Genomic DNA, 27,647 nt, shown 5'->3' on the forward strand with positions numbered 1-27,647 from the left:
AGCCGCAGAACTTTATGCCAAGAACAACCGCAGTTCGTCGAAGTCCAAGCACATCGACATCAAGTTTTTAGCGGTTAAAGAAAGAGTTCAGAGTCGTCAGGTGATGATAGAGCACATCAGTACAGATTCTATGTTGGCAGATCCACTCACCAAAGGCTTGGTGCCTAAGGTGTTTCATGCGCATGTTGTGGATATGGGAGTTCTTCTTATGGAAGAAGAATTTATCTAGTAGAATCTATTGTACATTTTATTGCTCTATAAAGACAAACATTTTGTTTTGATTATTGTACGTACTTAAAGTTCAAAACATTAATGGGTAATTAAATGTTTGTTTGACACTCTGAAATAAAGTATCATGATTTACTACTGCAGTTTAGCATTTGGTGTTTGTAAATATGATACTGATTCCTTTTGGAATCATAAAGTTTGGATCATGATTTGCTATTGCAGTTTAGCATAAAGTATTTGCAAATATGATCAGACCCTTTTGGGTCATTAGGACCAATTGAAAATTGACATGTACAGATCACATTTCATGTAATTTTCATACTACATATCCACATCTTGATCTATGTCATTAACAACATTGGTATTGTGATTATTGTTAGGGCTAGTTACAGGCATATATAGTAGCTATGACATCTTTAGTCCTATACCAATGAAGTTAATGGACCAGATTGTTTTCAGGGGTATTTAGTACCCATAAAGTTTGATATCAACTAAAGTTATAATCGTATATTAAATACAAATCACATATAGCCCAAGTGGGAGATTGTTGGATTTAATTTCTTAATTATGGGCTTAATTGTAATTTGTATATGCGGATACGAACCGAACCCATTTAAGTGATCTAATTAAGGTTTATCGGGTTTCGGATTATTGATGTGGATTAAAATATGTAGAACCCGTTAGTCCGTTCCGATATTATTATGGATTAAATTTATTGAATTTTATTAATCCATTTTGGTATTATCGGATAGGGATTAAATATAGAAAATAAGTTAATCTGTTCCGTTATTATCTATGGGCTGATAACGGTTCAGATCTCTATATAAGGGTTTGGTCCCCGAGGGTTTAGGGTATCATGTGACATCGCCTTCGTTCCCCATTGACGAAGGTTTTACGGCCGTCACCCTAAATCCCTTGGAAGACCTCCCTCTAGCTTCCGCTTTGTTTTTCTTCCACAGGGATCAAGCACAAGGAGTTGCAGGACAAGGACATGGCCCTACAAACAGGTTCCTTGTCGTTATTTTATATTTTACATATTAAACCATGTTATTCGTAGAAACTAGATCATTAAATTTGTATTTCCTATTTGAAGTTCTAATTTAGTTTATAGAACTCATGCGGTTTAGGATTTACAAATTCCATCATGAAAGTAACATAAACAATTAGATTTAGGTCTGCATTCAAATGTTAATTCATGTGTGGAACAGAAGAGGGTACATCTTAGAGTCAAGCACTTTGAATTTCCTTCAATTCAACTCAGTTACAGAGTGAATTATGAAGTAATGGGCATTAATCTGTAAGAATTTAAATAAACTATTGACTGGGCAAAGAGTACCATGCAGATAGCATTTGGCCCACCTATATACCCTCTATACTAGAAATCATAATATATACCGAGTCCAAACAATATTTAGTGAACCATCCTCCATGCAAGAATGAAAATTTTTTTGGTCATTAAAATGGTTGAACATAAGATGCAGGAGTTTGCAAATCGCTTATTCTGTTGGACATCAAGAAAAAAATGATCAAAAAGAAAAGAGCCCCTTCAAATTGTCCTGATATTGGCAAATACTCATTGAAATCCACAAAGTTTAGTGCTGAACATAGCAGGGGAGAAGCATACATATCCCAGAAGAGCAAATCAGCAGGTTAAACTTACCAATGTCGGCCATGTCAGAACATTTTCTCCTGAAATTGTCTCGATAGTTGGCTCTTCAAATGCATATTGTTTGGCAAGAGGGACCATAGCTGACACTGCAGAAAGTGAGTTGCAATTTAATTGACAATTAAGTTAGATTTAGTTCCTTTGTCTTAATTGCAGCATTTGTCCCTGGTATCATCTTTTGCTGGTTATGTATATCATGCATTGTTTCAAAAAGTGGTTCATGTGGCCATTCGGCTGCAGATGCAAATGCAGTGCTTTCTTGTACCTCATATTACCGCATTGACATGCAATCTTATGTTGCTTCAGGGTCAGTTTACCAAAGGGATAAATATTATATGAATGGATGGAAAAATGAGCAGATGGATAGAGTTTATTCCATGTGTTTATTCCAACAAATGAAAAAATTCAAGGTACGAGTGATTTGTGAGTACTTCAGCCTCCCAACTCATCCGACACACTCAATTTGTCTGGCTGACCCAACCTATCCAATCTAGCATGCTTGTCCGAACCACCTGGCCTGACAATCTGTATGGACCATCAAGCTTGCATGGCTTATGGAGACAGCCCAACCAAACCAACTCGTGTAACCATACAACCCATGCAATCAGATTTACTTGTACAAACTGCTTACCCCATCTAAATGGCTCACACTATTCAGACCATCTGGCTCAATTGGCTCAGTCAATTTACCTGATGCGAGCAATTGTATATCCTGATCCTCCTAGCTTGCCTGACCAGCTGATAAGCTCGACTTACCCAGTTGTCTTAGACCAACTGTTCTGTCTGTTTGGCCCATCTGCTGTTTGCTAGGCTGACCAACCTTCCCAAACTAATCAGCCTACCCAGTTTGCCATACCAACCAACCTGTCTGCTTGAACTATTTGCTCGTACAGACATGATTAACAAAAAATGAAATGCATTGCCAGTTCTACGTGTATGACCCAATGACATGCAGCTTGCGTATATTTTCTAAAACTTGGAAGAAAATGATATTTGAAATTTCAAAAAATACAAGTCAAATGATTAACTTACTGTTGATCCCATAAACATCATGCCAAAAACCAATGCTTTCACGGTACCTATCTGTATTAGTGACAGGTGCCATAAAGAGCTGCAAGATAAAAACAGTATAGTCTAAATTTCCTTCATTGTGTAATCCCAATAGCAACGACTTCAGTGAATTGAAACTATATCACTCCAAAATATTCAGATTTGTCAAAAGCTGGTTCTACATTTAATTTTATTTTTGATGTAAAAAAGCTCAAAGCTGACAAATTTGATCATACATTCCAAAATATTCAGATTTGTCAAAAGCTGGTTCTACATTTAATTTTATTTTTGATGCAAAAAAGCTCAAAGCTGACAAATTTGATCATACATTGAAATTTATATTCAATATCATAGGAAATAACTGAGACAGTGACAGTTTATATGTGACTAGTATGCATAGGACCTCTTACACTAAAAAGCAACTGATATTTCTTGAGACAGCTCAGGTAACATGATTATTGCAACTGAGATGCATATGTTTATAAAGCATAAAAGCAAGGAAGCATGCATTTTTCTAAATCCTTCTATGTGTAACTGAGGTGCCTAAGGTAATTTCAATCCTTCTTCGTGCCATCTATTTGCTATCATCGATTCTGTTTATTTTTTCCTCATTTTTCCTGCCTTTCTCAGGATTTATTGCTGTTGCGAGATTAAAATACGTAAGTTTGCATATTTATGATCTCCTGATGTTTGAGCTGAATATGCTGTGTTACTCATCTACATTTTTGTTTCTTGGCTTCATGAGGCTAGATCTGCAAAAAATTCCTCTTCCAGTTCTTTTTACTATGATTCGAAGGCAGGAGCTTATTGTTATGAAAGATTTTGCTAAGCTTCTCGAAAGGAATTTTTTGGGTTGGCTTTAAGTACAATAATACCTAAGAAAATTGATTTTGCAGGAAATTATTTCACTTTATTCCTTGCACTTCCATATTACTAAGTTACCTCCAATAGAAGAATAGCATTTCAAAGTACACTAAGCATATATGCATAGAAGAACCTTCAACATCAAGAGGTTAATGCTTCTTTGTTTTTACCAAGAAGAATTTCATTCACACCTTTTAATCTAATATAAAATCCTTGATGATGGTTTGTAAAAGATATAGCTGGCCCATAATCCAAAACTTGGCCAATTCATGGAATAACAATCTGCTAAGCCTAATCCAATTTTGGTCCATTTTCAGATGTCTTCACTACCCAAAGAGATACAACAAAAGAAGTTACATATGATTGATGATTGAGTGGAGATTGAAAATCAAAATATATTGGGAGGAATTAACCAAGACACCCAAGAAAAAAAGATCAAAGTTCTGTATTGAAATGATCAACAAGAGTTACAATCTATTAGTAGTAGAAACTGATAATGTAGAACAAAAAACTCCTCATACGGAAAAAGTTTGCATTCAAAAAAAATTATGCCACAAAGTATGAGATTCATTAGTAGTGATTGATGACAAATCCCTACAATTGAAAATATGTCCTAAAATACTACTGTGAGTCAAGACATTGAACCAAATATAAATAAAAAATAAAAACAAATCTATAATTAGCCTTTCATGCATCATCTCAGATCTAAAAAATAAAAAAAAAACAATCCAAAACTTATCAGCAACTGTCGCAAATCATCTGTCACATATAAAGCACCAGCACAATATGCTGCTGCAAGAAGCTGCACTAGACCATTATGTTGCATCATATTTTGTTCAAATTAGAGATAAGAAATGTAAGCTATAAACTAATTGAGAGAAAAGCAAACATTCTGGCAGAAGTACATACTAAAAGAATTTCGTAATTGTTTAGGATGCAATGATCTAAAGTTTTCCTATTTTCATTCGATTACAAGAAAAATAATGCAAAAGAATCTACCAAGAAAACAACATTATTTACAGCAACGAGGATTTAAAAGAACACAACATTATTTAAAAGAAAATCATCCATACCTCATTACAGCATTGTTTAGAAAAAAAAAAGAAAGATACCATGCTAACCACAAGAAAACCACATTGTTTAAAAAAAAAAAATCTATCATTAACGAGTTTCTCTTCACTACAAAAAAAACATCGATTAGCGACCGAATTTTCGGTCGCTAATCGGTCGCTAAATCCAATTAGCGACCGATTAGCGACCGATTCAAAAAATCATAAAAAATTGCGTTGTAAATGAATTTTAGCGACCGAATTTAGATTCCGTCGCTAAAATTAGCGACCGAATTTAGATTCCGTCGCTAAAATTAGCGACCGAATTCGAATTCGGTCGCTAAATTTATAAATACTCACAGAATTTTGATAATTAAAAATAGCGACTGAAATAACATTCGGTGGCCAAAATTAGCAATCGAATTCAATTTCGGAGGGAAATCGTGCCGGAAGAAGAGAACGGGAGAAATCAGAGAGAGAGAGAGATCAGAAAGATAGCGACGGAGGAAGGGCGAGGAGGAGGGGGAACAATTTTAGGGTTCTGTGGGTTTTTATTAATTATTAGCGACCGAACCCCAGTTCGTCGCTAAATTAGCGACTGACTAGTTATTCGGTCGCTAATTAGCGACCGAAATAGAGTTCGGTTGCTAATTTAGCGACCGAACTCGAGTTAAGTCGCTAATTAGCGACCGGATGCAATTTCAGTCGTTAAAGCCCATAAAAATTTTTTTAATAATAAATTAATTCTAAAATTAACGACCGAATTTAATTCCGGTCGTTAATTTACCGACGGATTTGTTGTTTCGGTCGCAATTTAACGATCGAAATTAAATCGGTCGCTAATCAACAACCGAAATTAAATCGGTCGCTAATTAACGACCGATCTTCAATATCGGTCGTTAATTAGCGACTGATTTAATTTTGGTCGCTAAATCGATCGCTATTTAAGGTTATTTTTGTAGTGCTTCCTCGCTTCCGCTTCTTCGCAGCAGAAGCGGGCTCCGGAGCCGGGGCAGGGGGAGGGGCAGTGCCGCCGGGGAATGCCACCTCAACGGCGGCAACTGCCGCCTGGGAGGCCGCATCAGCCGTCGTGGCAGCGGCTGCGGCACTAGACGCCGCTCCAGAAGCCGCCTTTGCCGCGGCAATAGCTACCGTGGCAATTGCCATCCATTTCCGTTTGAGGTGGTCTCTGCGATCTCTATGTGATTTCTTCGCCATCAAGAAGAAACACGAATGGAGGGAGTCCGTCGGGTGATTTTTATATAGTGTGATTTCTTGTTCGCCATCAAGAATGAAACGCGAATGGAGGGAGTCCGACCGTCGGGTGATTATTATTAATTTTTTTAAAAAAATTTCCTTTTTAAAATCTTAATTTTAATTTAATTTTATATTTTTTAAATCAATTATTAAAATAAATTAAATTATTAAAATTAAATTATATTTTTAATTTAATCATATAAATTTTTTTATTAAATATTAAAATAAATAATTAATAAAATTATTTATTAACCTCTCCAGCTCTAGGGTTTTTATTAATTATTAGCGATCGAACTGCCGGTTCAGTCGCTAATTAGCGACCGAACCCCAGTTCGGTCGCTAAATTAGCGACTGACTAGTTATTCGGTCGCTAATTAGCGACCGAAATAGAGTTCGGTTGCTAATTTAGCGACCGAACTCGAGTTCAGTCGCTAATTAGCGACCGGATGCAATTTCGGTCGTTAAAGCCCATAAATTTTTTTTTAATAATAAATTAACTCTAAAATTAACGACCGAATTTAATTCCGATTGTTAATTTACCGACGGATTTGTTGTTTCGGTCGCAATTTAACGACCGAAATTAAATCGGTCGCTAATCAACGACCGAAATTAAATCGGTCGCTAATTAACGACCGATCTTCAATATCGGTCGTTAATTAGCGACTGATTTAATTTCGGTCGCTAAATCGATCGCTATTTAAGGTTATTTTTGTAGTGCTTCCTCGCTTCCGCTTCTTCGCAGCAGAAGCGGGCTCCGGAGCCGGGGCAGGGGAGGGGCAGTGCCGCTGAGGAATGCCGCCTGGGAGGCCGCATCAGCCGTCGTGGCAGCGGCTGCGGCACTAGACGCCACTCCAGAAGCCGCCTTTGCCGCGGCAACAGCTACCGTGGCAATTGCCATCCATTTCCGTTTGAGGTGGTCTCTGCGATCTCTATGTGATTTCTTCGCCATCAAGAAGAAACGCAAATGGAGGGAGTCCGTCGGGTGATTCTTATATAGTGTGATTTCTTGTTCGCCATCAAGAATGAAACGCGAATGGAGGGAGTCCGATCGTCGGGTGATTATTATTAATTTTTAAATTTTTTTTCCTTTTTAAAATCTTAATTTTAATTTAATTTTATATTTGTTAAATCAATTATTAAAATAAATTAAATTATTAAAATTAAATTATATTTTTAATTTAATCATATAAATTTTTTTATTAAATATTAAAATAAATAATTAATAAAATTATTTATTAACCTCTCCAGCTCTAGGGTTTTTATTAATTATTAGCGACCGAACCCCAGTTCGGTCGCTAAATTAGCGACTGACTAGTTATTCGGTCGCTAATTAGCGACCGAAATAGAGTTCGGTTGCTAATTTAGCGACCGAACTCGAGTTCAGTCGCTAATTAGCGACCGGATGCAATTTCGGTCGTTAAAGCCCATAAAAAAAATTTTAATAATAAATTAACTCTAAAATTAACGACCGAATTTAATTCCGGTCGTTAATTTACCGATGGATTTGTTGTTTCGGTCGCAATTTAACGACCGAAATTAAATCGGTCGCTAATCAACGATCGAAATTAAATCGGTCGCTAATCAACGATCGAAATTAAATCGGTCGCTAATTAACGACCGATCTTCAATATCGGTCGTTAATTAGCGACTGATTTAATTTCGGTCGCTAAATCGATCGCTATTTAAGGTTATTTTTGTAGTGCTTCCTCGCTTCCGCTTCTTCGCAGCAGAAGCGGGCTCCGGAGCCGGGGCAGGGGGAGGGGCAGTGCCGCCGGGGAATGCCGCCTCAACGGTGGCAACTGCCGCTTGGGAGGCCGCATCAGCCGTCGTGGCAGCGGCTGCGGCACTAGACGCCGCTCAAGAAGCCGCCTTTGCCGCGGCAACAGCTACCGTTGCAATTGCCATCCATTTCCGTTTGAGGTGGTCTCTGCGATCTCTATGTGATTTCTTCGCCATCAAGAAGAAACGCGAATGGAGGGAGTCCGTCGGGTGATTCTTATATAGTGTGATTTCTTGTTCGCCATCAAGAATGAAATGCGAATGGAGGGAGTCCGACCGTCGGGTGATTATTATTAATTTTTTTAAAAAATTTTCCTTTTTAAAATCTTAATTTTAATTTAATTTTATATTTGTTAAATCAATTATTAAAATAAATTAAATTATTAAAATTAAATTATATTTTTAATTTAATCATATAAATTTTTTTATTAAATATTAAAATAAATAATTAATAAAATTATTTATTAACCTCTCCAGCTCTAGGGTTTTTATTAATTATTAGCGACCGAACCCCAGTTCGGTCGCTAAATTAGTGACTGACTAGTTATTCGGTCGCTAATTAGCGACCGAAATAGAGTTCGGTTGCTAATTTAGTGACCGAACTCGAGTTCAGTCGCTAATTAGCGACCGGATGCAATTTCGGTCGTTAAAGCCCATAAAAAAATTTTTAATAATAAATTAACTCTAAAATTAACGATCGAATTTAATTCCGGTCGTTAATTTACCGACGGATTTGTTGTTTCGGTCGTAATTTAACGACCGAAATTAAATCGGTTGCTAATCAACGACCGAAATTAAATCGGTCGCTAATTAACGACCGATCTTCAATATCGGTCGTTAATTAGCGACTGATTTAATTTCGGTCGCTAAATCGATCGCTATTTAAGGTTATTTTTGTAGTGCTTCCTCGCTTCCACTTCTTCGTAGCAGAAGCGGGCTTCGGAGCCGGGGCAAGGGGAGGGGCAGTGCCGCCGGGGAATGCCACCTCAACGGCGGCAACTGCCGCCTGGGAGGCCGCATCAGCCGTCGTGGCAGCGGCTGCGGCACTAGACGCCGCTCTAGAAGCCGCCTTTTGCCGCGACAATAGCTACCGTGGCAATTGCCATCCATTTCCGTTTGAGGTGGTCTCTACGATCTCTATGTGATTTCTTCGCCATCAAGAAGAAACGCGAATGGAGGGAGTCCGTCGGGTGATTTTTATATAGTGTGATTTCTTGTTCGCCATCAAGAATGAAACGCGAATGGAGGGAGTCCGACCGTCGGGTGATTATTATTAATTTTTTTAAATAAATTTCCTTTTTAAAATCTTAATTTTAATTTATTTTTATATTTTTTAAATCAATTATTAAAATAAATTAAATTATTAAAATTAAATTATATTTTTAATTTAATCATATAAATTTTTTTATTAAATATTAAAATAAATAATTAATAAAATTATTTATTAACCTCTCCAGCTCTAGGGTTTTTATTAATTATTAGCGACCGAACTGCGCCGGTTCAGTCGCTAATTAGCGACCGAACCCTAGTTTGGTCGCTAAATTAGCGACTGACTAGTTATTCGGTCGCTAATTAGCGACCGAAATAGAGTTCGGTTGCTAATTTAGCGACCTAACTCGAGTTCAGTCGTTAATTAGCGACCGGATGCAATTTCGGTCCTTAAAGCCCATAAAATTTTTTTTTAATAATAAATTAACTCTAAAATTAACGACCGAATTTAATTCCGATCGTTAATTTACCGACGAATTTGTTGTTTCGGTCACAATTTAACGACCGAAATTAAATCGGTCGCTAATCAACGACCGAAATTAAATCGGTCGCTAATTAACGACCGATCTTCAATATCGGTCGTTAATTAGCGATTGATTTAATTTCGGTCGCTAAATCGATCGCTATTTAAGGTTATTTTTGTAGTGCTTCCTCGCTTCCGCTTCTTCGTAGCAGAAGCGGGCTCCGGAGCCGGGGCAGTGCCGCCGAGGAATGCTGCCGCCTGGGAGGCCGCATCAGCCGTCGTGGCAGCGGCTGCGGCACTAGACGCCGCTCCAGAAACCGCCTTTGCCGCGGCAACAGCTACCGTGGCAATTGCCATCCATTTCCGTTTGAGGTGGTCTCTGCGATCTCTATGTGATTTCTTCGCCATCAAGAAGAAACGCGAATGGAGGGAGTCCGTCGGGTGATTCTTATATAGTGTGATTTCTTGTTCGCCATCAAGAATGAAACGCGAATGGAGGGAGTCCGACCGTCGGGTGATTATTATTAATTTTTAATTTTTTTTCCTTTTTAAAATCTTAATTTTAATTTAATTTTATATTTTTTAAATCAATTATTAAAATAAATTAAATTATTAAAATTAAATTATATTTTTAATTTAATCATATAAATTTTTTTATTAAATATTAAAATAAATAATTAATAAAATTATTTATTAACCTCTCCAGCTCTAGGGTTTTTATTAATTATTAGCGACCGAACCCTAGTTCTAATTATTTACCTATTAGATGTAATTCTACGTTGATCCAAATATACCCAAGTTATCCTGTTATGTTGTGCATTTATTTTCTAGCAATGATAATAAATTTGGTACATAACACTGGAACAGGTTAGGATAACCTAACTAGATGTTTGAAATACTATGTAGAATTAGGTGGACTGTGCTTGTATCCATGCAACACTGTGTGATGCATCTGTTATCCAATGTATCATGCTCCTCTTTTGTATTGTAACCTATGAACTATGTGTTTTCATTTGATATCTTTGTTTAATTGCACTGATGTTGCATTCATGAGAACAAAATGGACATATGTGAAATTTAATATCACACCTTGAGCGAACACTTATTGTCTGCACACAAATCAATTTGTCGGCTACATCATATGTATATTACATCAGCTCAATTGCAGATATATGAAACATGTATCAACATGAAATTTTCAATGCTGGTCCAAAGCCTGAATGAAAAGTTTTGACGGTTTAAGCTTTGATAGCCAGCCAACGTTACACACATGAACATGTACGTTATATTTTCAATTATTGAATCCTATACGAGCTGTATTTGGATGACTGGTCAACAAAAGGCTACATCAGAATTACAGGTTGTCCTTAGGATGCATATTCAGTTAGTGCAACTACCTTATCTTATTACCATGCTATTACACCAATCAGTGAATTGGTCATTCCAAGTAGGAATTGATGTTAGATTCTAACCTCAATGTTTAAAGTATGTTTCAGTAAATAGACATGGGAATCTGTCATTGCTTACTCGTATATCTTTTCTAACATGATAGAAATTCCATTTTGATTAGAATTCTTCCATTGTAATTTCTGCATATGGTTTAATTCAACTTTTGCAGGTAACCCTCGGGTGAGATACCCATCTATGCTATTTAAGGGTCGTATAATATACTCTAGGGATGCTGCAGAAGTCGAGCAGGCTGCTCAGGAGCTTTCAGATAAAATATTTTCTATGAAACAACATATGAATCATATCCCCCTTGGATTTGACATAGAATGGAGGCCCATTTTTAGAAAAGGTATTTTTTGTATAATTTGGGGAAAGATAATTATAGATTGCATTTATTGTGTGTTCATGAGACATCTTTTCACATATATATAGGACTCTAGAGATAACTTATACCTAAAATATTCATGTGGAACTTAACCCACTAAGTAACCCATTAATCTAATACTCCCCCTCAAGGTGGAATATAGATACTATGTCCATCTTGTTATATAAAATTGAGAAATTCTCATATGCAAAAGATGAACTATACACATGACAATAATGAAATACATACTAGTTGCATGCAAATGAAACAAAACATAAGGAATTAATAAAGAACTCAATCAGCAATTCCTTCGAGCAAAGATCATCACACAACTAAGTGTAAATGCGCACATCAACAGAGAGAGAGAGATTTTCTTCAAAAGTAGAGATATTGTCTACCTTTTTTTCATGATCCTTTTAACTTGTTACCTCAATCCTTGTTATTTAAAACTGGTTTTATTGACTAAACATTATTTCGTTAACAAAACTGTTTTGTTTTGTTATGTCTTTTTTTAATGTGAAGTGATGTGTTGTATGAGTTGAGATTACTTATCTATGACTGTGAACTTGTTTTAATTTTTTACCTCAACCTCATATGCTAAATTGACTAGCAGACTTTTGAGGCTGAAATTTTGAAATCTTATGGCACTTGTTTCATCCAAAACAGAGGTAATTTGGCTAATTCTATAAGATCCACTACTGTAAGTTGACTATTTGACAATCAAAGTTGACCTGTAAAAATGGTCAAACATGGCCGTAGTGGATATGACTAATTGTTGTTCTTGAAAGCCTAACCCTAAAGAAGGCTCTAATATCATGTTTTCCTTCTACTGTGGTAAAGTTATCCTTTTTCTACTGTATGCCAACTTGAATAGGAGTTTTGGCTTCCGATCTTCAGGTGATCAAAGGAAAGCAGCAGTGATGCAATTATGCCAATGATGCACGGAAGATGTCAAATGACTACAATGTTTGTATCGAACCATTGGAGGATTTATCTAGTCTTGCGAACCTCCTCAAGCTTGGTGTAGCTCCTAAACAATGGAGTCTGGCTTCTTTAACTGAACTTATCACATGCAAGCAGGTTTTGCGGACAACTTGTCTCTTAGCTTAGCTTGTTAAGCTGTCTAGATACCATTGATGCATGCATTTACTGCACAGTTATTCTGAATTCTAGTGATAATTGTTCAAAGTTGTGGAACAACATAAAAGTGATATAGCAGTAATATTTCACTTTAATTTTTTAATTGGCGACATGTTCAAAGTCTTTGATGTGCATATATAGGTGAATAGTTCATGACTCACCTTTTTAGGATGTTGATTGTTGAGGTTCAATTGCATGAAACAGCTTGTTGCTGTATTGTTAGTCTGCTCTGATTTGTACCAATCAAACTAAACTAACATATGCTGTCCTATGACAACAATAAATATATGGGAATGAATATTGGATGTCGAGTCTTTAGCAGAATGGAAATCGAATATATTTGACTTCAAAACATGTAAAAAAATGTCTGCATTGTTATTTATAGATTATATTATAATATATCACTTTGTGTTTGCAGATTGTGTATACTTATTCAGTGCCATAATTTCATAAATAAGAGCCATTCAACATATTTTATTTTTCTGTATAGTTGGAAAAACCTAAAAGGATTACATTGGGAAATTGGGAAGCTGAGGTGTTGTCAAAAGAGCAACTGCAGTATGCAGCGACAAATGCTTATGTGTCATGGTACTTGTATGAGGTAATTTGGAAAGATTATCATCCAAGATATGGTTCTTCCCTTCAACAACCTTCTGTACAAATAAATTGAATGATTAATACTCTGCAGGCGCTGAAAAGATTTCCAGATCCAGAAGTCGAGACCGATGTGGACGAGTAGACAATGAAACTATTGAGGAGCATCCTGATAAGCAACCGGTTCTTTAGTTAGTTTAATCTGTAAGTGATGGCTCTTCATTTTCCCATCTCACTTGGCCTTTTCAAGTTCCTCATAGTATGAAGTTTAGTATCGATATTTTCCTTCATTATCACCTTCCTAGAATGTGGACTGTAGCAAGCCACGCAGAATGGTGGTAGGAAGAGTTTGTGTTGATTATGTTCATCATGATAATTATGCCATCCATTAATGTGATTATTGTTGTTGATCAAGTAAATATTCATGATGCCAATCCTGTTTCAGAGAAACATTCAATGAGAACGTGAAAGGTCTGTAAAATAATTGTCATGCAAGTAAATTCTGGATGACAATTTAACAAGGATTAGAATTCCAAGTTTGAAACCTAACTCGCTTACTTTTTAAGGAATTGATAATTTGTGCAATCTCTTTGTTCATATTGCTTGTAGATTTCTCCTACAATTGGATGGAACATGGGCTTCAATAGCCAATATGTAGGTACTTTGTGTGCATATAGCCGTAATAAATAAGAATAATGGTGGCTCAAGGAAAAAAAAGAGATCACCAATCAAAAGCAAAATCAGAATAATCTGTTTAAAACAAACAAAAAGCAAATTGGAAAGGAAACCAGTTGATGATCGTCAACAGATTCCGTGCTACTTCCTTGATCCAAAATCTCCTGCTACAGAAAATAAAAAAAAAAAAAACTCTGCTGTCTTTCTCTTTCCCGTCCGTCCCAATGAATGAGAAGCTTGCTTTAATGTCTGTCTGCGTTTCATGTAGTCGCCTGTTGCTGGTGCAGCATCATCAAGATTCTCATATCCTGACTAAGAAAGAGCTGTCGAACTATGTGAATCATGATGGTGCTGCACCTGCAAATATCGACTGCTGATTACAGAGCTGGAAGAGAGGAAGCGAGCGAGTAGCGCAATAAGTTGTACGTTTCTTCCTTCCTCATGAGTTAATTAAGTATATAGGCAGAGAGCGACAGATATAGAGGAGGGGAGGTAGAGGATGGAAGAGGAGGAGGACAGACAGATAGATAGATAGGGGGGGTGAGCTCAGTGGAGGATTTGGATGAGAGCGACCGGAGGAAGAGAACAAAAGGAGCAACAGAAGCAAACAGGAAGAGCGCAAGAGGAAGCTCGGTCTCCAGATGCAACACCCGCGCACGAGCAGCGGCTGAGGTGGGGCCTGGCCAGTGGTCCGGCCGTACAGATGGCTGACGTGGATGGCTCCACCAAGAGCAGCAGAATCCTACTTTTTTTTTTTTTTTTTTTTTTTGAATGAAATTTTCTCAATATTATCAAAACTGACGACGGCCGGTTCAAGATGGATCGACCTGTTAAAACTCCATCATCTAATTCAATCTAATTCAAAATCTACCAACTTTACCCCAATCTATCCATTTTTAAATGAATTAATAAAATTTCAATTTAATCTATTTAAATTATTTAACAAAACCAACTAACCCAATCATCCGAACCTAAATTGACAATTCTATTCCAAATTACCACTCCAACAAAAAAAAAGTAAAATTCAATACTATTTCAACAAAAAAAATAAAATTCATCATCCAACGACCCTACACGTTGATCCACGATCATAGATAAAATATATCCCATATAACTTTCTAATATGTTGTTGTCTTTATCTTCCCCAATCAAGTGCACATCATCATAAACTCGTATTTCACATGATCAAGAAAGTCCAAACGTTGTTTATCACTGATTGAATACTACTTACTATACACCGTGTTGAATAATACAAAAGACATAAATCAACATCTCAATAGTGCCTGGATTAATTGCTAATTCTTCTATAAATAACATAAGCATTTCCTCTTTTACTCCCTAGGTAGTATTTATTATTCATTACATCAGCCATCCTCTGAGGTGTTAGATCTAGGTCCCAGCCGTAATAAAAATGCATGCAACTTATTTTAATGGCCTTGGGATACAAACGGAGAATACTACTGCGACAAGCACAACAACGAAAAGGCAGAAGAGGAACACCAAAGGGCTCTCAGAGCTTCGATTTGGGAACTTCATTTTGTACTACTACTTTAGCTTTTCTAATAAGACCCTCTTGGGTTAATGACATGATTAGCTGCAGACAACAGATGCATGTATTCAGGATTGATTGTTGTCTATCATTATAATTTCCAGGGAATAACGCCAAATTAAAATGGAGGAGCAAATTGATTACCCGACCGCTCTTGTTAAACATTTGACCAGTGCATAATCCACGGCCTCCGCTAGCAGATTGGCTCTTCATCTGCATCAGTCGAGAATGTGATTAAGAGAGCCCAGGAAAATCATGTCAGAGAGTTTTCAGAAGAAAAAAAAATGGTTGTCTAATTACCCACCGCAAATAACAGCCAATCGTCGGCTCTTACAGGTCTATGGAACCAAATCCTAGAAAGCAAAGAACAGTAAAGATCCTTTTCTTAACCAAAGAGAGAAATAAGCAACCCTTAATCTAGGGAAAGTAAGCATACCATCCAAACAACACAAGGAACTTATGAATAATAGTTGAGAGTATTTATGACTAGATCACAACTGAATGGAGATTTTGATTTCCACTAAAGATGGATATATTCTTCATGTTTTATATGTTGATGCTGGGATGCATACGTTTGAAGCACCAAAGGGAAAGATAAAGAAGTAATTTGCTTCTCACATATTCAGGTCCGGTAGAAGCACAGACAAACCTAAGTGTGCATGGCATATTCACAACTCACAAGAATGACAGAGAATTTAAGTGAGGTAGCAATGATGTTACTTCATGCCAAAATAGCTGCATCATGGCAGTTTACATAATTCCTATGTACAGAATTGAAATAGAGTTGACTGTGAATTAAAATTTCAATTATCACATCAGCAAACAAGATCCTCGTAGAATTTATGAGAAATAGAAACTAATCAAATTGGTTGAATCAAACAAGGGGTTAGACCAGATTAAGTTCATGTATGGAAGCTATTGGTTACCATGTAATGCCTACTCACTGAAGCAGTCTTGGGAAGGAAGGAATTCCTAGACAGTTTACAAAAGTATTTTGGATCCAAACCAAGAAAACTTCGACAGAGAGCATGTAGAAGCAGAGTAATGTCCAACTAGTGGGGCAGGAAACCAAAGATTTTCATAATGGCAGAGCCCACTCATTTCAACTAACTTAAGCAATTCCATGGAGCTGTCATTGAAGATCAAGATATCTTTGAAGAGCAAAGATTCAACTATTTCTATAATCACAGAACGTCCTATTAAGAGCAATGTTTAATAAACGAATTAGCTACATAACCAGTTCCCAGTTTAAGTGGTTAACCCAATCACCTGGATTTTGGCTCTGGTTCAACCCAAATCGATGCGCTACAAACTGCATGATATTCTTTTCACCTCTTAGGAACAGAATTGGTCTTATTTGAAGCTAATTAGATCCAAATTTAATCCTGGATCCAAAACTAGGTCAATCAATTAGGACAACCATGTCCAAGACTTAGATAAAGCCTATTAAACCACATAATTCTAATTCCACCCTTTACAGAGCTATTAAACTTGAAGGGGAGCCATGATGCAATGGTGAAGTTGCTGCCATGTAACCTTGAGGTCGGTTCGAGTTACGGAAACAACTTATTACAAATGCAAAGTAAGGTTGAGTACATTAGACCCAATGTGGTCCGACCCTTCCCCATGATCCCGCTTCATGCACCGGGCTGCCCTTTCCCTTTCCTTTACAGAGCCATTAGACTTGACATTTACAAATAATTTAGAGACAAATAAGCAACATTATATTTAAGTTTTCAGAATATACGAGTGATCCAAACTGAGAGATGCTGTCTTCAAGCCCCTCCTTCGGTGAGGATTTAGGCTAACGCCACCAAAGATAAGATCAGAAGCATATGCTACAACACACCTGCAAGCAGAAAAGACATTGCAAATGGTATAAACAATGAAAAAAATGGAAGACCAGGACTTAGTAAAAGTACAATAGCAGAAGAATTTCCATATCAAACGTCACTTTTTTTTTCTTAAGAAGATAATGCTGATTGTGGGGTCCTTAAGTATACAAAATTTTAAGTCCCTCACACAAAACTCCAAGATGAGTGTGCATTAAATGTTTTAGTAATTTACCTATGCAAAGCTGGGTCATCTGTAAGTTTCCCTCTTGCTTTAAACCAATACTTCAACCTAACAGGGAATCAAACTTTAAACCAAGAGCAATTTGTTCAATCAAATAGAAGCTTTTCTAGGAAAGCAAAAGAATGTGAGCACAACAAACAGTTACCTTGGTTGAGATTGTTCTGAGAAGTTGATTACATCACAACTTCTTATCTCTATAGGCCAGGGAATAAATTTTTTACTAGTAATTTTGTTTCGATATTCCCTGTTAGTTAAAAGTTGTCAGTATAAGGATAAATATTTATAAAATAACAGGCAGAAACACATTACAAGGGATTATGAATTAAAAGAACAAATACATAACTGAGGATAGCATTTAAATACAAATATTTTTTTATAAAGAATTGTCAATGTACTAAAGAATATCTTTAAAAAAAGTGAAACAATAATATTATAATTTAACCAAAAAAAAGCTTTAATAATTAACTGCAGAGATAGTAGGTTCGTAGGGGAAGAGCTTTGAAAATCCTAAAACTCAATAGTTCTTCAACTAAATAAGGGAAATGGAAATGGTGATTGTATTTTTTCCACCTTTAATGGAATATAAGCATCTTTGTAGTAGCTTAAGCACATCATAATTCCATCGGCATTGTATTCGTTAGAGTGAATTATGAAAAGAACAAAAAACAACAATGACAACAATGACAATGCAAACTATTTGAGGAAACCTATTGGATCTTTGTTAAGGTCCATCTTCAGAACATGACAGTGGAATGCTGGTTGTCATACCTTTTTCATCTGACCTTGCATTGGTGGGGTTTGTAAACACATTATTCTGAATCAACAATATTTCCATTTACATCTTTTTTAGGCCATATTCACCATTTATTGTTCATCATCAAGTTTTGTAGACAGGTGTAAGATAGTTTACTGGTAAATTAAAAATAGGTTGTCTTTAGGGGTACACAAGGATGTATTTTTTTTATCACTATTCATAGCACTATTTATTAATTTCATGGTTCCTTGATCTGCTTTAATCACAATCATTCAAATATATGTGAATTTCAAATAATACTCCAAGTCACCAGAAATTTCACATTTCAAACTATACATACAATCAGACAGTTAAGATAAAAAATATTTATATTCTTATTTGTTTGCTGTTTGCTAGCAAAGGTAGCATTAATCAGTGTTAAATTTTTAAGGATAAGGGAAGTATCTTATGGATGAAATGTTCATTTACCCTTTCATTACCGAGTGTATTGCTCTTATAGACTACAAACAATGTCACTTGGAGTGAAGTACAAACAATCAAATTTACAACTGGTAGTTACATGGAAAGATTGGGATCTGATAGACGCCTCTCTCTTAGCTCTTCTAGATTTGGAAGCTGCAATTGGAAATGTGATTTACATTTAGCATTGTCCAGATTAAATATGTAAAGCTTACACTTACAGTCTCTGGATCAGGTACATGTGGCATGCAAACTTCCTGATGTTCAAATTCTTCAACCACTTTCTGCTGCATTGATAATGGAAAAATTGTTCAATATACTGTTAAGTAATTAATGATCTTTGAGTGTCATAAGCACATTAGAGATAATTACTTTTGTGTTTATCAACTACTTCAGATGATGCTAGTTATTGATTAATTGACAACTTCCGTCTCTTTTTTTATTATCTTCTATCTTGATTTTATCCTGGACACTATATTTTCCTGCTAGTCTATATCAGCTAACAATTTTCTCCTTTAACTAGTTTTAGGAATGGTTGTCAATCTGGCTACATTTGTCATTTGTTGGATGTAATGTTTACCAATAGAGGTCTGATTTATTATTACTTTTCTGACACAAGACACTAGTGTAGTTATATTGTAGATTTTAAAGATGTTATGGAGATAAAACTCTGCTCTACTTCCTTGGTAGTCCTCTCTGTCAATATATCCTATTAATCAACATAGATATTACAAATGGATCCCTAGAACAAATGATAGTCACATTTATGTCAGTAGCACTTCCCATTCAAATATTATAGAGACCAAACTTGTTACAGCTAACAGAGTCTATTGAGTCATCAAAACTACTGTATGTCAGCAACCATAAACATGCATGAGGCAACATGGTGTGCTTCTTCACAGTGTCAAAGTGCAGGGCAAACCCATAGGTCTTACTCAGAGAGTGACTTATGACATGATTAGTGTTTGATATACTAGTACAATGTTAAAGTGATACAGAGTTATAATTGTGGAGAATGTTGTTGTGATACTAGAGCAACATTTATATCCAAGTTGTTAGTAATATATATTGCTACAATGCTTCACTAATGGATCTGTGGGAGTACATGATATAGTATTTTGTCAAGCATAGTTGGATGTTTTCAGCAATGCTTGATTTGACTTGTGATTATTGAGTCAATGCATCTGATTCTTGTGCGTTGACACTGTCGTTCGTCTTCTATCTAGCTCTTTTATTTGTGAATCTAACTTCATTTCAAATTGATCAGTGCTAGCAATCCTTTTATTGCTTTTTCTAGTTTCAAGAAAGTTTATATTGGTAAACTTGGTTCACCCTTATGGTCGGTTAGGTTTAATTAAGATGTTTTGAGTGATTTGTCATTGTGCTTAAGTTGGGAGATTTTCATGTGTATCAATTGTGCTACAAGTGTTGTTTTTGAGAAGGTCAAAAAGTAAGCTTGGCTGGTGGACTTAATGGATCAAACAGGGAGCCATGTGGAGCTTCGACTTGTTAATTGCCATCAAGATTGGAGGACCTGAAGATCCATTTGTTTGGATTGTAATCTTTTTGTTTGAGTCAGATAGAATAAATATAATAATAGGAATTAGTTTCAAGCTAGAGTTTGTTATCCAAAGGAATTTAAGAGCCTCAAGAATGTTTAAAAGGTTGTCTCAAGGCTTCATCCTAGTCCCTAGCTGAAACAAATTGTGCAGGCCATGTCTACCCCTATCTAAGCACATGTGAAGCCCTAACAACAGCAGTGGCAGCAGAAGAAAAACGAGGAGATTACGTAGGGGAAGAAACTTCAGCTTGACGTGCAATGGAAGAAGCAGCTTCACTTTCTGAGCTAGAAGGTATTGAAGGAAGATGATCGGAACCTTCGAGACCTAGCTTCACTACGTGCAGAATGAAGGAAGAAAATTCCCTACTGAGCCCTAGCTTCTCTGGAAAGAGGAAGAAGCTTCAGGATCCCTGTTGCAATGAGGAACAAAGAAGATGATGGAGTTCCTACCAGAAAGCTAAAAGGTGCCGGTGTGTTAAGAATTCAACATGTAACCTCAGAGAGGCCAAAAGATGATATAAAAACAAAATACCACACACTATTTGCATATGCAAAAGGATCTGCAATAAATGTCATCACCTGAAAAGAAGCAAGCAAAATGAAAATGACCCTTCCATTTTGTTGGGCATCAACTTGTCTGGTAGCAAAGTTCTTGCCGTCATGTTTACGATGAATGTGATATATAATGGGAACTATCAGCCAAGAATAAATGTAATTAGCAATTAGATTATTTTTGATGAAAGATGTTCCAAAAAAATAAGATAAATATTCAGAAAAAAAAACATAACATTGTAATCATAAATCTTAAGCACCATAAATCTGATAATAACTACAAAACACTAGGATCTCCAATATGGTCAGAACTATGAAACAAAAAGTAAAAGCATGAGTTAACATAAAACTGGTAATGGATAACAATGGTTGTTGCCAAAGTTATCACTGGCGAGTAAATAGAACAAATTCTACAATGATAATACAAGATAGAATCATGTCAGAAGCAAGAGAGTAGTTATTTCCTCCTTCAGTAGTGGAAGCAAGAAAGGGAGAAGGGGGCTGCTGTGAGATTTTGTCGACGGCTAGAATTGCACATTACAGAAAAGAAGACTATCAATATGAAAAGTAGACCTACAAAGTTGAAGCTCCTAGCTTCAGCTTCTGTAGGAGACAATGAGCCACATGAGGGAAGAGGTGGAAGGGGAAGACAGTGATCTCACAGAGGGATGGAAAGTGGAGTTTCCTTGGTGCCAGAGAAATGCACAAAAGATTATAGGATGATAAGCGGTGGAAGGTGCAAAGGGGTGTTGTTGGATAAGTATTGGACATAGGGCTGAGAGATTAGTGGGGTTGTTTATTGACAAGAAAAAAGAAAGGTTCAGTGACCAAAAAAAAGGAAGCACAAGATATAGTTAAATACCAGTTACAGAATTAAGAATTCAGCAGATGAAGCATCAAAAATTAAATTCACCAAAAAGAAATATTATTATAAAAAATGGTTAATATGGGGGATTAGGGTCAATTTTAAAGGCCCCAAACAACATAAAATTGAAAAAAAAAACATTCTAAGAATAAAAGGATCATATACTTAATCAAATACAGAATAATTCTCTTATTTTCTAAATAAGATAATTACCAAAAACAACTACTTTAATTAACTTATTCTCCTAACCAAAAGGATGTACCAAAATAAACTCTTTACAAAGGCTAAAAAAAACTTTAAAATTAAATTCCTAATTTGCATAACTAATATTATATGTTATCACAAGTTAGTGTAGGAAGTGAGTTAAGGTGTGATGATATACATATGTGCATTTGAGATGGCCACAACTTACTATCTTCTGGCCAAGAGATTATAGAGATCTCTATAAGAAACTATTTGAATCTACTAGGTGCAACGATAAAATTGTTGTCGTGTGACCAGGAGGTCATGGATTCGAGTCTTGAAAATAGCCTTTTGCAAAGCAGAGTAATGTTGCTTACAATAGACCCGTTCCTCGAGATCCTGCATTGACAGGAGCTTCGTACACCGATTTGTCCTTTTTAAATAAGTGATGATATACATATGTGCCTTTGAGATGGCCACAACATACTGCCTTCTGGCCAAGAGATTATAGAGATCTCTATAAGAAATTATTTGAATCTACTAAGCCCAAGGTGTCTCTATTAGGGAATAATATCACTATTATCTTGACAGTTTTATTAGGAGATCACATATTATTCTTTTTATTGGGATCACCCTTTGGATCAATTTGGATAACAAACATCTATTTGGTATTAAGCATAGTTAGAAACTTGGGAATCTCTTGAGATATAGAGGTGTACTATGACATGTGTTAGATGACAATTATGAATATGCTAGTAAATTGTATAGAAGGGGAAACGGGAAAGTTGTTGTTGTGTGACTTAGAGGTCACGGGTTCGAGGCTCGGAAATAGTCTCTTACAAAGCAGGGTAAGACTGTGTACAACAAACCCCTTCCCAGAGACCCCGTATTGACGGGAGCTTCGTGCACCTGGTCGTCTATATTTTTTAAAGTAAATTGTATCCTTATAGAGATTGAGTAGAATAGATATATGATTGTGTTTAGCATCGTGCATTATATTTGTCTATCTTTATCCTTTGGTTTCACACTAGAGGCTCTCCTACCACCTTTCCTATTGGCACCATAGTACTTATATGTTATATCTACCTTTGAGTCATCGTAAAGGAGAGTGGTAAAGGCACATAGTCGAGTCGTTAGGCATACTCTTGGTGTTACAATAAAACATCGCTGCTACTTGAGTTGAAGATTTGCATGAATTTTTTACTGTAAGTTTGTAGCATTTTTATTATTTTTATTTTAAATTTTCATTAGATGTACTCTATTATATCCTTCTGTAATTTCTCTTAACCTTAAAAACATGTGTAGGGTTACTATCACACTTTCAGATTAATATTTTGAGATATTATATAAGGCATTATTGTTTATGTGTGGGTGTAATGGTTTCTTCTGTTTTTCTATAATAAGTTTGAACATGTGAGAGGTGCCAAGCTTCCTCCACAGCATGAACCAGTGGCTGGCACAAGGATGAGTCTGCAGAATTGGCAGCCGAGATAAACTCCTCACCCGTGAGAAGAGGATTCTTGGCAGCCCAGATAAACTTTCTCACCCGTGAGAAGAGGATTCTCTTGGGACGTGAAATATGACAGATAAAAACTAGAAAAATATAATGATTTAACAGGATATGCAGCTGATATATAAACTTACCATTGTTATGTCCAGCTAAAATAAACAGAGCATGCAAACTATGCACCAATTTTAGGCAATCCACTGTCTTAGTTGCTGCTGCTAATGCCTAGAATAACAACAATAAGAGTTATAAGAGAGCAAAAAAGAATGGACTACCATAAACTAGTAAGAATATGAACACATCAATATATCCTACAATCTAAAGGTGATGTCAGTCTTGATAAATGAGACTTTTTCCTAGAGTATTCTCTAAATGTTGTAGGATTCAAGGCAACCTTCAAATGATCATGACATTGATGACATGGAGCTTCAAGGAATGGAAGAATCACACTCACTATGAATGTCTAGTCTTGTGAGCACAAGATAATTTAATTTTCCAATGATCTTCTATACCCTCTGGCATTAGTGAGAAGATTTAAAAAGTTTCCAAACAATTTCAAAAGGTTTAAAGTCTTGTTTCATGCCAAAATATTGGTCTCAGGCTAATGCAAGATGTGCCAGCGTTGAGCCCTGTGTTGGTCATTGTGCCAAGTTCTAACAATAGCACAAAAAGGAGAAGAAGATGGAGGAGGTGGCAGTCCTATGTCGAACCCTAACAGGAGGAGAAGAACTTGGAGGAAGAGAATGCGTTGAATTCCATCACAACATTTACCAGATGCATGTCAGGCAAGAAGGCATCATACAGAGAAGAAAACGTTGTTCCAGGCTTCTAGCACTCCTAGATGAAGATGAGTTGTGCCAACAATCAAATATCAACTAGTTTCATATTGTTTGCAGGATATCATACACAGATGCAATGATTAGAAAACTACAATGTCTTTATGCTGTCTAAATGGAGTTGTTACCTCTTAATGGTTTTCCAACATATCTCTATACACGCAAAGGTCTAAAACATTCTTTAAGTTAAGAGGTATGATAAAAAAGATCAAACAAAAGGAAAATACTAGATTTAATGAACTTCACAGTCACATGACTAACTTTAATATGACAATATATCAATTAGTTTTATTAACAAAAACAACTACCAATAAATAGTCCAGAAATTATATCCATTGTAGGTTGAAAGTTGGCTACCAACAATCAATGTATTCAGTTTTTCAACTTAGGAGCATAAACATCATATAAATGGTCTCCCAACATGCCAATATAATTAGAGATCAGATGTGAACTTCATCTTATAAAATGTACCATACAAATGAGAACAAGAAACCGAAAGAAGGTGTTAACACAATAGAGTACACATGTGACTAGACTTTTAGATCATGCCTGTCCAATGAACTGGCCTCCAAAAACTTGTCTAAATGACGGAGAACCTGGCAAAGTAAAGCCACGAAATATATCCACCTGCAAAATAATAATAAGCAATTAACTAAGATAGCAAAAAACAATTTAAGAAAGAAAATAGAAACTCTGAACCAATCAATATCAAAGCAAATAAATCAAATACAAAAGATAAATCCATTTAATATTATAAGCAGAAAAATCCTTGTCAAGAAAGTGTACTTGATGAAAAAGATCTTATTAATTGTTACCCTTTAAAATGAACCACAAGCTCTCGTAATTTAGGTCTATAAAGAAGTTGGAAGTTTGCAAGGAATATATAGAAGAAATAAATAGATTTACAGTCCTGATTTTCACTCAATTCGTGCTAACATTTATGTTCATCTAACTTTGTTGGAAAATAAAGGTAATAAAGGGAGAAGTGAGAAAAAATGCTTGAGGTTTATATTAATCTTTCTACCTTATATCTTGTTTTCACAGAGGTGAGATGATGAGAATTAGGAGTATGGAGTGTATGATAGACGGTAGACCTACTTCCAATGGCTCTAGGCACAATGTACGTTCCACAAGTGAGAAACCTTCAGATGCTTCATCTGCATTCCAAATTGATTTGGGTTGCAGTAAATTGCTATAACGTTCTGACAGCACCAAGCATGTTAGCTGCAAAATTGGAGAAATAAAAAAAACAAAGCATCTAACTATTTCTACAAAAACTTAGAAAAACACTCTAATTTTCGATTGAATTGACATTACTTTACAGCCAAATTTACCTTAGATAATGCTATGACATTAGCGCGATTAATGCAACCATAATTTTCTGTGAAATATAAAATAGCATTTGAGATGAATACTGTGCTGGAAAAATAGCAAATAAACAAATAAGCATTACAAAAGAAGAGATTATTTTTAAGAATAACTTCAGGCGGCATCAACTTCCACAAACATATCCACAAGAAAATAGCTCGGATATAGGAGCCTTAAGACAATGTTTCACAGAATATGTGAAGCATCATTCCACAACAACCATCACATAGAAGCAACAACTTTAAGCCAACCACTAAGGAGCATAGCACTGGTCATGCGCAAAGCCAAATTTCTAAGGCAAAGAGCTGAAAGGCTACCTATACCAGTTTGATAAAGGACCCATGCCAACTTCTCTATCAAGAGAGAAAAAAATTTGTTCCTAATGTACATTTTGCTCTATCTTTACCCAACACACCAGAACATACTGTGTGCCTGGACTGGCAAAACTTCCCGTGCAATTATAATAGCCTTGTGTTGTGCATTAGAAAGTAGAATCTATTTCTTGAAAAATAAAAATATTAGTAGTAACTAAGGTTAAAGTATGCCAACTACTTTACTATAATTTTTATCCAGGATTCTACAATACTAAAATGAAGTCCTAAATAAGAAAGATCCATACCGTGGCCAAAGTTGTCAAATTTTTTTAATGAGACAGTAGGGTAATTTCCTTCTTCAGCATCCGCAGGTCCAGAAATTTCAGCCTAAAAACATGAAAAACACTAACTCGATAATAAATTATATTTAAAATCATCTCTTCTGATAATTTTTGTAAAAATAAAAAATAAAGAAATAAAATTCATTTCAGAGAATGAGTAAAACAACAGAGATAATTATGACAAGATAGTTATCCAAAAGATAAGAATCCACAATTTATGTAGCAAGGACTGCAATCCACTTATTAGAATATCTTAAATTATAACTTTCTAAAAAATGGATAATCTGTAGATACACTAAGAAGACCTCTTAAATATCGTAAGAAATAAAAAAAGTAATTTATATTTACTATGAATGAAATGATCAACAAACAAATATAAAATTTACCTTAAGTAACACGAAAAAAAAGAAATCCTATATCATTAACTTCAGCAAAACATATTACATGGAACTCAGGTTAATGCCTTTATTATGTCCATACCTGGCCCTCTAAGATGAAGTAAATAAGCTCTCCAGTTTTCCCTTTGTGAACAACATACTCACCGTTTTCTAAAATCAATGAGAAAAAAAATAGTTAGATATTTACATAAGAAGCAAACATTTGCAAATGTCTCAATCTAGATGCCCATGGGAAAAATCACTACTTCTCATGAGTCTTTTGAACAGTCCAATAAAATCTCATTGCAGAAGTATAAAAAAAATACAAACACTACATCCATAATAATTTGTACTTTTCTCAAACCCTTTTCAAGTCGGCACAGATTTTTTTTTTCCCTTGTCCTGATTGCAAGAGCTACTCTAAGAATAAAATCCTGCATCATAAGTAAGCAACACACGAGAAATTTCCGTACAGCAACCCCGTGTCTGGATGGCTATCCAACTCCAATTTTCACCGCAAGTATACATATAAATTCTCAAACATACGCTTGGTGGAAAAATATTTTCATAATAAGTGAATTTAGAAAACCTAAAAACTCCTCAAATGAGAATGCCGGCGTACAAACTTTAATCAGAGAACCGAAAGAGGGAACATCAATGAAGCATACAGATTGTCACTATTGAGATATCGGAAGAAGCTAGGAGCACCCACCATATCGCTTCACCCGGACAGATTGTGCGATCTTGAGCAGGGAAAGACTAGGGAGCCGCTGCAGCAGAGGAATTTGTGCTAGGAACTCGATCACTGAACGCGGCGACAAAGAAATCAAGAAAAACAGACACAGAAAGCGAGGATGAAACCTTGACACTGAGTTCAGGGTACCTCTTCCGCGATCCATCGCACGGAAAGGGTAGGCGTGCCTCAATTGATAAAATCACATGTTAATATTAACCTGGTCGATGTGACTGATCTAGGTCAACAAGTCAAACTGATTTGTTGATCTGATATTTTTATAAGTATCATCAGCATAAATAACCACCCTTGAAAACTGGTGGTT

At 35.9% G+C, this 27,647-nt stretch overlaps 2 protein-coding genes and 1 pseudogene across 4 annotated transcripts in view; 1 reads left to right on the plus strand and 2 right to left on the minus strand.

The window, feature by feature from the left end:
• Positions 1–27,647, minus strand: part of LOC141839784 (anaphase-promoting complex subunit 10) — a 41,417-nt gene that overhangs the window by 6,759 nt on the left and 7,011 nt on the right. The gene's annotated exons all lie outside the window — the stretch shown is intronic.
• LOC141839509 (3'-5' exonuclease-like) lies at positions 11,131–13,364 on the plus strand (annotated as a pseudogene).
• LOC141840551 (acyl-CoA hydrolase 2-like) lies at positions 15,171–27,511 on the minus strand. 3 transcript variants are annotated; one of them, XM_074728578.1, is made up of 17 exons: positions 27,473–27,511; positions 27,302–27,394; positions 26,693–26,760; positions 26,177–26,258; positions 25,524–25,570; positions 25,288–25,413; positions 24,739–24,816; positions 23,491–23,578; positions 20,826–20,938; positions 18,907–18,969; positions 18,786–18,841; positions 17,618–17,716; positions 17,464–17,520; positions 17,144–17,245; positions 15,701–15,749; positions 15,541–15,609; positions 15,171–15,441 (listed from the first exon to the last, which is right to left on the minus strand). In XM_074728578.1, the coding sequence occupies exons 1-17, from the start codon at positions 27,486–27,488 to the stop codon at positions 15,358–15,360; spliced, it is 1,290 nt and encodes a 429-aa protein (XP_074584679.1). In that variant the 5' UTR covers positions 27,489–27,511; the 3' UTR covers positions 15,171–15,357. The 3 variants fall into 3 exon arrangements, 2 of the variants coding, with proteins under 2 accessions (XP_074584679.1, XP_074584678.1); XM_074728577.1 differs by having other exon boundaries at positions 18,907–18,972; XR_012602745.1 differs by lacking the exons at positions 15,171–15,441; positions 15,541–15,609 and having other exon boundaries at positions 16,666–17,245; positions 18,907–18,972.

The sequence above is a fragment of the Curcuma longa genome, chromosome 11 (genome assembly GCF_044706935.1).
Source record: "Curcuma longa cultivar G26 ecotype Majalengka, Jawa Barat chromosome 11, ITB_CL_G26_1.1, whole genome shotgun sequence".
Taxonomy (NCBI): domain Eukaryota; kingdom Viridiplantae; phylum Streptophyta; class Magnoliopsida; order Zingiberales; family Zingiberaceae; genus Curcuma; species Curcuma longa.